The following is a 12,594-nucleotide window of genomic DNA, read 5'->3' on the forward strand; positions in this document are numbered from 1 at the left end:
TAACTGGCTACACGCATTATATGTGACATAACTGGCTACACACACTGTATGTGACATAACTGGCTACACGCATTATATGTGACATAACCGGCTACACACACTGTATGTGACATAACTGGCTACACGCATTATATGTGACATAACTGGCTACACGCATTATATGTGACATAACTGGCTACACACACTGTATGTGACATAACTGGCTACACACACTGTATGTGACATAACTGGCTACACACACTGTATGTGACATAACTGGCTACACGCATTATATGCGACATAACCGGCTACACACACTGTATGTGACATAACCGTCTACACACACTGTATGTGACATAACTGGCTACACGCATTATATGTGACATAACCGGCTACACACACTGTATGTGACATAACTGGCTACACGCATTATATGTGACATAACTGGCTACACGCATTATATGTGACATAACTGGCTACACACACTGTATGTGACATAACTGGCTACACGCATTATATGTGACATAACCGGCTACACACACTGTATGTGACATAACTGGCTACACACATTGTATGTGACATAACTGGCTACACACACTGTATGTGACATAACTGGCTACACGCATTATATGTGACATAACCGGCTACACACACTGTATGTGACATAACTGGCTACACGCATTATATGTGACATAACTGGCTACACGCATTATATGTGACATAACTGGCTACACACACTGTATGTGACATAACTGGCTACACGCATTATATGTGACATAACCGGCTACACACACTGTATGTGACATAACCGTCTACACACACTGTATGTGACATAACCGGCTACACACACTGTATGTGACATAACTGGCTACACACATTATATGTGACATAACTGGCTACACACACTGTATGTGACATAACTGGCTACACGCATTATATGTGACATAACCGGCTACACACACTGTATGTGACATAACTGGCTACACACATTGTATGTGACATAACTGGCTACACGCATTATATGTGACATAACTGGCTACACACATTGTATGTGAAACCACAAATATTTATTTTTTTGTAATGAAAATATTACTGAGAGAGTTGTCAGTGTCCAGTTATTTTAGTACAAAGAGGTGCATTCTGGGAAATAAACTCAGAAAAATGTAGAAAATAAACGTGGTTCTCGGACCAAAAGAAACAAGTAGAAAAAAGTTAGTAACTGAAATAAGAAATATGAGAGGTAATATTTATCTAGAATTAGGTCACACTAGTCTGAAGCTGTCTTGGTTGGCTGTTATCTCTGGGTAAGTACAACACGCTCCTGCATAGCGCTCTATTATAATGCAGACTTGAGTGAGGTCCAACACTTCCTTACACAATCTCCAAGCCTCGTGGCGGCCTCTTCACGCAAGCACCAAAGATCACCCAAGGAGAACGTTGATGAGATTAGGCACTTGCACATCCGTACAACAGGTTATACATATCGATGTACTCTATTGCTGTAATGTACAGGGGTAAGGGAGGAGGGGTTAGAGGAGGAGGGATAAGGTCATCATCAGTGGTGCTCTCTAGGAACTAAACATCCAAACATGCCCAAGAACCAAAGCCTCCATTCCTCAGACAATCTGCATTTCCACACCAGCTACACGTCCAGTTTGATCCAGTGGTTTTCTAATGCCCCTCTACAGTTCGTCTACACCTAGTTTATCTTCTTCGTCCAGCTGGCCTTCCTTGTACAAGAAAGTCAGTAGAAAGAGGGCCACGTCCATGGATGACCAGTAGGCCGTGTGGGAAGTCATGGCTGACCAGTATCTGCTCTCCACCAGCCCCTCTCGAAGTTCAAAGTCAATCCGGTGCTCCAAATCCACTGAAAGATTTAGGAGGGAAAAAAAAAAAAGGATATATATTTAGGCAGATTTATGTAGAATAAAGGACGCATTAATAGAGACACTTTCCTATATAGACATAAAATAAATTATTGGCAGCTCCCAAGATTCACATTGACATCAGCGAAACCTGTTTGTGCCCCATGCAGAGAGTCCAAATGCAAAATTATTTTCATTTGTTTTTGCATGTTGGCCCTGCCAACATAATATACAACCATCGATGCCCCAACACCTGCCTGTGCCTACTATACCTTCATCAGTAACCCAATATAGCAGCCCTGCCAACACAATATACAACCATCGATGCCCTATACCAGCCTGTGCCTACTACACCTTCATCAGTAACCCAATATAGCAGCCCTGCCAACACAATATACAACCATCGATGCCCCTATACCAGCCTGCGCCTACTATACCTTCATCAGGAATTCTTTACCTCTCCCCTTCAGACTCTCCACCTCTCTACAGAACTTCAAACGTGCTCTTAAAACCCACTACTTTACCAAACCTAGCCAAATCTCATCCTAACCACCTGTCCCATGCTCGGTCTACCCCATCTGTGTCACCCCTGTCTGTCTGCCCCTCCCCTTTAGAATGTAAGCTCTCATGAGCAGGACCCTCAACCCTCATGTGATTATCCTTTTCTTACTTTAATAATCTTCAACTGCCCAAATCCCGCAGTTTTTTGGCCACCTTGAAACTTATCTCAGTGTCGTCTACTGGTGTAGTTATGCTTAGTTACCCTGTACTTGTCCTATATCGTCTTCAACTGTAAGTCACTGTTTTCCTGTTTTGATTATGTGCATATGTACTCTGTAATTAGACGCTGCGGAACCCTTGTGGCGCCATATAAATAAAGGATAATAATAATAATAATAATAATCAGTAACCCAATATGAAAGGCCTACCAACACAATATACAATCATCGATGCCCCTATGCCATACGGTTTTTCATAGATGTCTTAACTAACCCTAACCGCGGAATAACACTAAAATCGGACAAATGCGCTGTTGACATTCACAATGTGTAATTGTCGATATGTAGATGCTGACATTCTATTCATGTTGACATTCTGGTGTCAACATGATGAACGTACACCGTTTATACAAACTATAAGACGGACTTCGGGGGATGGTTTCAGAAGGCCCCCCAAAGCCCCCTGACACGATTATCAGTTTGTGTTATTTAGCGGCCGCAGCTACCGGTATTTGTCCAGCACTATTGCACCCTGTTCCCTGGCACCACCCCCTTAAATCTGATCCTTGTAACAATATCCACGTTGGTAAATAAAATGTAGCTCTTTAGTTTATACACTGCCCAACGCCGGCCTTGTGCGCACAGCCTTGACCAGAGGGGCCAGACCTGTAACGTCCGCCGGCTGTCGCTGTACAGTAACGGACGCCCCTCAGTAACTAGGAGGCTTTAATTCTCCAGCAGTTCCTAAACGCTCTGCTTTCTCAGAGAACACGGCTGGGAACGAGTGACTTGCATCTCTGATGAGTGTCTTAATGCAGAGACAATGCTGGTGGGCGTCCAGCGGCTGAGATCATTTCCTTCACTAGAGGAACAGGCCGGGAATAACAATAGGGGGTGATGCTGGGTGTATGTATGTAGCGGTTATCAGACAATCTGCCGGGATGGATCAGCCGATCCCTCTAATTCCTGGTGTGTGTCAGGCAGGCTTCCACCAGAATTTTTTTTTAAATAAATCAGTTTTGGGTGGAATTAGGTCAGAAATAGTAGCAAGTACAGCGTCACTTATAGAGGCACCACAGGGCTGCTTATTAGAAGGTCGGCTCCGAGTGGGGGAGATTGTCTGCCCCGTTGTGGAAGGATCGGAAACGCGCAGGTGATATTTTATCATTAATTTATCTCATCTAACCACACCCATTTAAAAAAAATTTTTTTTTAAATCAACGATCAGGAAATTTACACGACAGACACCGAACGATATAAAGAGTACAGCGCGCACAGTTTCCAAGGGGTGTGATACAGTACGTTATGCGTCCTCATACATCTAGTCTGAATACCTCATGCAGCGCGAGATACTTGGCGTGAGTATGCCACCAGGACCCCTGCAACATTGTGCATCTTTTTTTTTTTAACCAAAAATGCGTTTTAGTCACCGCTAGGACGCACGCGGAGATTGTGCTGAGCATTGCGATATATGGACTCATGCAAACAAATAAACGATAAAAAACTAGCGCTGCTGATGTTTTATAAATTATTAAAACATTAAAACAGTAGTCTCGAGTGCACTGAAAGGTTGTCTCTTCTTGACAAATGGGAGAGAATCCTTGAAACTGGTTGAAGTTTTTATGCTGTGACGACCATCCATCAGCTGGGGGACGTGTGTTGCAGTATTCGTGTGTTTTTATGCTTCATTAATAAATTTGTGTACATTTTTAAGCACTACCGTCTGCCTGTCTGCAGTGAGTGGAGAAATAAAAAGAAACCTTTCAGTGCACTCGAGACTGAACTTCAATGTAAGTGTCATTCTTATGGTTCACTGTGATTGAAAAGAGCGCCAGCTATTTCCTATAGCCACAAAGATACCTTTATAGGAACGCGAGGCTGAACATTGATGTGAGTGTCTTTCTAAATACGTGGAGCCATTTGAGGGCAGATTGTGGATGAAGCATTTCGTTTCTAAAACTCCCCCATCAGATATTTCATTGTGAAAGTTCTACTGTTTTAATGTTTTAATAATTTATAAAACATCAGCAGCGCTAGTTTTTTATCGTTTATTTGTTTGCACGAGTCCATATTTGGGAATTTTTGAAGGGTAAATTCCATTGATTTTAAACCAGCAGCTTTTCATTGCAGCGCAGGGCTACATCTAGTATATTTATTGCGATATAGGACACTTACATATTGTGCGAGACCGAGTCTATACGGAGCAAAACAGAACTTGTGTTGGAAAAACTTTGCGGCGGCTGCAATGCAGCACGTCATATACAGACTCAGAGACTCAGTCACATACAGATATACAGATGGCGCTACGCTAATCGTGGCTCCGCTTGTGCCCAGGCGCGCCTATAGCAGTGTCAGGAGCGCGCGCTCGTCCGTGACGCGCCCCATTCACTAGAAAGGGATCGTCTCTGTGTGCTCCCGGCGTGACTAGGCGGATGGATCACCTAGTCACGCCGGGAGAGCTCGTATGCGATGGAGCCGCACTAGATGTGCGCAGCTCCACCTGTGACTGTTGCGTATCACATTAATCAGCACAGTTTATGGATACCGACATGTTGCATGCTGAAATAACATGTGTAGATCGTAAGATCGTGTCGACAGTCTACCTGGATGCTGTTCCAAGGGCACAACATATAAGCAATAAAAAAAAAAAAAAAAAAACAGAGGAAAGAAACGTCAGCTCCTAAGCCATCTTAGTGGGGGTGACGGACATGAGCCCAGGGTGGACGTCTGGGAAGTGGGCAAGTGAAGAACAGCTGGGGGTTTGGTGGGAGCGCTGGAGGGACGGGGCTAATACTGCCCAATGATTGGGCGTTGCACTCAGTGTACCAAGAAGCGCACATGTTCTCGGCCTACATTCTAAGCATGAATAGAATAATTAGACTTTAATTGCAACGACATATAACTAAACCACATGAGAGGAAGACCTGACCAGGATGATCCAAGTTTATGAAGTTACTCAAACATGTCATTGCATATGTCTACCTTTGAATACCTATATATGAAGAACGCGCTTACACATACAGAAGTTCTAGGGTATCAGTACCTGCTGCAATCTCACCTGTGGCTTCCAGCAAGCCCGAAACGCTATGCGGAAGGGTCTGGGCCGCCGTACTCTGACTCTGCACTGGCTTTTTCTCTTCCCCGTCGGCTGCGTCTTTTACTTCATAACCTTGTGAAGCGGTTGCACTAGAACGTGCAAATCTTGAGAACAGCATTCCCCCCAGGCCTTTCCCGATGCTTGCGGCACCTACACGAAACAGGAACTGTGATGTAACAGAGCACGGCAAAATCCCCAAAACTAGGCTGCCATCTAGTGGCTGGAAACAGAGATTGCACTTTTAGGATTTTGGGGGAAGGACTGGATTACACACCCCAATCTTAAACATTAAAGGTGCTACCATGCTGAGACTTGTAGAAAAATGAAAAAAAGATGCACACTCTAAGGACTAAGAATATTGATAACCAAGGTAAAACCTGGATACACCTACATAATGTGTCAGTATTATTTATTTTCTAACAGTTTCTTATATAGCGCAGCATATGCCGTTGCGCTTTACAATTAGAACAACAGTAATAGAACAAAACTGGGTAAAAACAGACAGACAGAGGTAGGAAGGCCCTGCTCACAAGTATACAATCTATAGGGAAATAGGCATAGATACACAAGGATAGATGCTACCTATTGCATAATGGTCCACCAGATTGCTAGGTTCTTAATGGGTTGTATGATGATACCCCACAAAGTTATCCAAGTGTCAGGAGGGTGTGAGACTAAAGAAAGACAAGATATGTGATGTTATATGTACTGTACAGAGAGGATGTGATTAGATAGGGAAGCACTGAAGGTTATGTGGGTGGGCCTGGAATTTGATAGGCTTGTCTGAAGAGGTGAGTTTTCAGGGAACATTTAAAGGTTTGGAGACTAGAGGCGAGTATTAGGGATGTTCGAGACCCACCTGACGAGGTTCAACTTGACACGGCAGGTGGGCATGCATTTTCGGCTGAACACGTACCAAGAACCTTATGTATACTGTCCTATATACACACACAGGTCTGTAATCTACACAACAAGTGTTTTATACACACACACACACACACACACACACACACACACACACATCTGTAATTTACACAACAGGTATCCTATATACACACACAGGTCTGTAATCTACACAACAGGTGTCCTATACACACACACACACACACACACACACAGGTCTGTAATCTACACAAGTGTTTTATACACACACACACACACACACACGTCTGTAATTTACACAACAGGTATCCTATATACACACACAGGTCTGTAATCTACACAACAGGTGTCCTATACACACACACACAGGTCTGTAATCTACACAACAAGTGTTTTATACACACACACACACACGTCTGTAATTTACACAACAGGTATCCTATATACACACACAGGTCTGTAATCTACACAACAGGTGTCCTACACACACACACACACACACACGTCTGTAATCTACACAACAGGTGTCCTATATACACACACAGGTCTGTAATCTACACAACAGGTGTCCTATATACACACACAGGTCTGTAATCTACACAACAGGTGTCCTATATACACACACACAACAGGTGTCCTATACACACACACAGGTCTGTAATCTACACAACAGGTGTCCTATATACACACACAGGTCTGTAATCTACACAACAGGTCTCCTATATACACACACACACACACACACACACACACACACAGGTCTGTAAACTACATAACAGGTCTGGATGAGTACTATGGCAAAGAGAAGGAAAACAGGGGTAACTTTACTGAATGGTGATTTATGCAAGCAAATGTACTAGCGTGATCATAAGAGCAGCCTAGAACAGGTATTAATATTATAAGAAACACAGTGGCAGTCCCTTTTAATGTGTTCCTTGCAGGAATAGATCAGACTTTACCTAATATACTTGCTTTGCCTATATTCGTTATGGACTCGCCATAGTGTCTCCGAGGCAGAACCGGTGAAGTGCTTGGGCTGGGGATGCTTTCTGTATCGGACATTGAGGTAGTATCTTTGGATGGGTTGATGAGACACGGTTTCACTTGCTTGTAGGGAACGGAGTTGGTGGTGTGAGATGAGTTGATCTGGACGGGGGAGATATTACTGTAGTGCTTCAGTATTAATGGCTCCAGTCTGTAGGCCTGTAGACAAAGAGGACGAGAGGAAATCAGCCAGCCAATGAGATACAGAGGCATCAAAGTAATGGGCTAGAAAATAAAATCATTGTTATTTATTTTTATAATAAAGGCTACAAAGAGAAGATAATTGCCTCTACTGGCAACGTCTAACATAACCCCCCTCGGCCAGGATCCTGGGGTCGGTATGCTGACCACTGGGAGACCGGCGCCGGAATGCTGACCGCCGGGATCCCCGTGTAAACAGCGGGCAGTGAGCCTCTTATAGAAGAGCAATAAGTACACGGAAGTAGGATTTATTCCTATTAGGCCACAAACTGAAGATGCACTCACTGTCACTAAGGGAAAAGAGGTTTTTCCTACAGATGGAGCATGCGTTATCTTTGCTGGCTGAGGCGTTAGTCGCGATCAGGCATATGCAGCGTGCCTGGGCACAAGAAGGCGCAACCTTTGAGTGTAATACCTGCGATCATCCACCAGATGTCGCTCTTTAAAATCACCACTGCGCATGCGTGTGGCCTCCATTAAAATACAATACTGAACTACAGCATAAGAACTACATTACTGGTGCGTCTCATTACGCTACAATATGCTACAGTATGTCATACAGTATATTACAGTACAGACGCAAATAGTACAGTATATACAGATACAAACGAACGTGATAAAGCCGCAGTATAGTCCATTGACGTTAGAAATATCTGAGTGCCAAAACCCGTAGTATTAAGTATAATGGGGAGAGATAAAAGCTTCTCCCTAAGTTCCTGGATACCAAATCACTGTGCTTAGCATCTCTGTACAGTATTTTCTATTTGAGTAGTAAATAGCAAGAACAGCTTGTAACGTACTCTGCTCTAAAGGCTACAGCGGCAAGTGTTATCTTCCTAAGTATAACGGGGAGAGATAAAAGTTCCTCCCTAAGTTCCTGGATGCCAAATCACTGTGCTTAGCGTCTCTGTACAGTATTTTCTACCTAGCCAGAAACCCCGCACCCAGTGTAAACTGGGCGGACAACTGGAGGGGACACGACACACGGTTGCTTGCAGTTTCCCATTGCGATGTCACATAAACTAGTGGTTGGTCTGCCCCAAAAGCCAAGGAGTCTCCTCTTTTGTATGGCACCGGTCTCTGGGACACCCAGAACCGGAGATATCAGGACGCAAAGTGGACCCATTTTCCCATAGACTATAATGGGCCCATTAATTCAGTCCCACCATGGGTTCCGAAGCTTGCAGTTAGCCTTTTGGGGGTCACAGAAACTTGGGGTCAGTATCCTCTGGTAGCTAATGGTCTCCCCTTCCATACCAACACAGTTCTGAGCTGATTTGACCCCCAGAGCCAGAGATATTAAGCTTAAGCCCATTTTAATTGAATTTCATAGCTCACATAAACCGAATGTCAATGGACCATTGCTTTAACACGTTTGCTTGCATCTGTATACACTTTTTTTGATTTATTGATTAGTCTACAGGACTTGGATGCTCACATAACCCTAATGTCAATGGACCATTGCTTTAACACGTTTGCTTGCGTCTGTATACACTAATTTTATTGATTGATTTATTGGTTTCTTTTTTTAAATTCACTCTTTCCATCTGACTATTGGTCTGTGTGTACAGTATACAGTAACATTACAGTCATCACTGACCATTTGCCAGTGCTTTTAGAGCAATCCGCCACTATTCGCTCTATAGCACTGGATTAGTGGAGTATTAGCCACCCAGTGGTGAAGATGTGTATTGCATGCTGCGTATGAAGTCATGCCTCAACACGCCTGTCCATGCAACAACTGAACAACCCGAGCGATCGCTTAGGCGTGCCTAATCCTCAGTTTAGGCGGAGAAACAGCAACGATGAGGGAGGCTCCCTCTGTATGTGTTACAGCAGCTCCTTGTAATAACGAGACACTTACCACTGGATCCGCGGGGTGGAATATATTAAATAAACGATTACAAATAGCTCGAGGCAAAAAATGATCATGAGTTCCGCGATTCCCAGGTCGGATGCCACGCAACGCCAGAAAGACAGCTAGGGGCGACCCCATGCAGAAGAAATTCTCAACCTATAAAAGGGATCAACAGGCGTCATGCGGGTAAATGTTAAGGCAAATAAATACACTACAGAGATTACCGACAGAGCACTTTCCCAGCACATAAACTCCCTGTGCATTAAAATGACACCCTATAGGGACCACCACCAGCCACTTGCAGAGTTACCACTCCCACACAGGTCAATTATACAACATATATCATGTGATCAGAGCATGGGAAATGTCACATGACTATCCAGCAAGACTTTGTTGTCCGTCCTGTCCCCCCTGTACTCAATTTAATGCAACAATTGCTTTCAGATCCATCAAAGTGAATGCACTAAGGAATTACCACAATTTGAGATGCACAGAGAGAGAAATGCTGCTTATTATTATTTCACATCACGCAAATCAGGAATGGCCACTTGGCATTAATGGCTATTATTATAGCTCGTTACAGAGATTTTCCAGATGACTCTTAATAGCTTGTGAATGCCAGTACGCAGCTCTTGTATTGCTTGATATTGTCTGGTTTCCTTCCGTGCTCTTCAGTTAGGTCTTTACAAACAGGAAGTGATGATGTAAATTCATGACTGCAGAGCACAGTCTGGAGACAAAAAGCAGCAACAGATACAATTCCACTGACAACTAGCACTGCCACCCTGCAATCTATTTCCAGAACTGTTCCTGAAACGGACTTACCATAATATCATACATGGAGGAAGAGAGGATGGTGGTTGTGCTATTGGTAACTATAACCTGAGCCTTTGGAAGCCCGAACGTTGCTGGTGCTAAAATAGCATCAAGAACATTTCACCCCACGTTAATGGCTTTTTGTTACCGTAGTAAGTCTTTTAGTCATCTATACATATACTGTATATAGTAGCTTGTGTCTACTAGAGAGACCCCATTCCCTATAAACAGAACCCAACGAGCTAGACCTAACACTGTATCTATAGCTATGCTAGAACACTGGAAGACTGAAACGACTTCACCAATTACCATAACCCTGACATTTACTCACCTTAAATTTTAAGGCAGGGGCATTAGACATTGAATTCTTAAGTCCATGTAACCGATCTTCCAGTTCTTTTAACCTAAAAACAGACGGGCAATGTAACAAATGTAGATTTAATTCCACTTTTTGGCAACTAATTTATACTGTACAGAAAATACGGGATAGGTGGTGGCCAGGGCCGGTTCCGGGGCTTCTGGCGCCCCGGGCGGCATTAGGGGGCGTGGCTTCATACAGGGGGCGTGGTCATTTACGCCCCCTGTACAGACTGAAATGATGCCGTAATCGCGCACCACACATCAAAGGTCCTCTCCACGAAGGGAAACTAGACGCGTACGCGTCTAGTTTCCCTTCCCAGCGGCAGCAGGGGGACAGCGGGGGGCACACAGCAGCAGCGGATCTTGCCCTGAAGCGGCGCCCTCCAGATGGCGCCCTGCGCCCTCCGGAAAGGCGGCGCCCCGGGCAAAAGTCCTGCTTGCCCGTGGCAAGATCCGCTACTGGTGGTGGCACTTGGGCAGCATGGACGGTGTAGTGGTTAGCATTACTGCCTCACAGCACTGAGGTCATGGGTTCGATTCCCACCATGGCCCTAACTGTGTGTAGTTTGTACTTGCGTGTGTTTCCTCCGGGGACTCCGGTTTCCCCCCACAATCCAAAAATATACTCGTAGGTTAATTGGTTCCCAACAAAATTAACCCTAGAGTGAATGAGTCTGTGTGTACATGTGATAGGGAATATAGAGTGTAAGCTCCACTGGGGCAGGGACTGATGTGAATGGCCAAATATCTATAAAGCGCTGCGGAATATGTGTGCGCTATATAAATATCTGGTAATAAATAAATAACTTCTACTAGGCAGGCTCCAACAGCCGACGCGCAGAACAGACGGTGCCAATATCACTGTAATATCACCTTCTTATGTTTGCGGGGAGACAAGGATACATACCACAATACTAACACTATCTTCTAATATAAAATCCTTCAATTATATAATAACAGGGGTCTATTTACAGACCAAGGGGTCTATTTACTAAGCCTTAGATGGAGATAAAGTACCAGCCAATCAGCTCCTAACTGTTATTTTCAAACACAGTCTGTAACATGGCAGTTAGAAGCTGATTGGCTGCTATTTTATCTCCATCCAATGCTTAGTAAATAGACCCATATCCTCAGCCCACACTAGAACATGAACAACTACAACATATACAATATGTGGACGCTGCGACGCTTAGTACTGAGAATAAGCTGCGTTACGTGACGTCAGGAAAGAGAGCAAGTACAGAACCAACGTCCACGACGGGATGTGTGACTATAACAAATAATAATAATAATAATAATAATAACGCTTTCTCCGACACAGAAGTTATCCCCTTAACTTATCGTGACTAAGACGCAGGGAGCGAACACTGCGCCTATTGTGTGTGATTATGACGCCTCTCCCCCACTCACACAGAGTTCGTCTGTTCATTATTCCACAGGGAAAGGTCAGCTCGGGAAATGAGGCCCCAATGCTCAGTTTAGGGAAGATGTTGCGTTGCCGTCTCCAGATGACCCCCAGGCAGACGTCACACCCATCCCGCTGTCCCGGTTTCATGCATACGTGTATGGGCAAACCTGACAGAGACCAGGACTACAGTGCCTGTACTATACCCCAAACCCCTCTATTCCCTCATATTTATAATCTGCCACATCCTCATGTCTCCTCCTCTCACGGAGTACATACTGCGCCCGCTGTACGCTTGGGTTTTTCCCTGAATATAAATAACGCATACAACTATAAAGCTTGCTGACTCGCCCACTGTCGTATGTCTG

General features: G+C 44.2%; 1 protein-coding gene across 4 annotated transcripts in view; it reads right to left on the minus strand.

Moving 5' to 3' along the window:
* Positions 1 to 1,024: 1,024 nt before the first annotated feature.
* DDHD1 (DDHD domain containing 1) overlaps positions 1,025 to 12,594 on the minus strand; it is a 50,645-nt gene continuing 39,075 nt past the window's right edge. For 2 of the 4 annotated variants that reach the window (XM_063948373.1, XM_063948371.1), the window contains 5 exons: positions 10,793 to 10,865; positions 9,652 to 9,801; positions 7,502 to 7,745; positions 5,607 to 5,810; positions 1,025 to 1,846 (listed from right to left, as the gene is read on the minus strand). In XM_063948373.1, coding sequence (XP_063804443.1) covers positions 1,662 to 1,846; positions 5,607 to 5,810; positions 7,502 to 7,745; positions 9,652 to 9,801; positions 10,793 to 10,865 — 856 coding nt within the window. In that variant the 3' untranslated portion in view covers positions 1,025 to 1,661. The remainder of the gene's footprint in view (positions 1,847 to 5,606; positions 5,811 to 7,501; positions 7,746 to 9,651; positions 9,802 to 10,792; positions 10,866 to 12,594) is intronic. The other 2 variants (XM_063948372.1, XM_063948374.1) reach the window with 1 other exon arrangement.

Source organism: Pseudophryne corroboree, chromosome 12 (genome assembly GCF_028390025.1).
Source record: "Pseudophryne corroboree isolate aPseCor3 chromosome 12, aPseCor3.hap2, whole genome shotgun sequence".
Classification (NCBI taxonomy): domain Eukaryota; kingdom Metazoa; phylum Chordata; class Amphibia; order Anura; family Myobatrachidae; genus Pseudophryne; species Pseudophryne corroboree.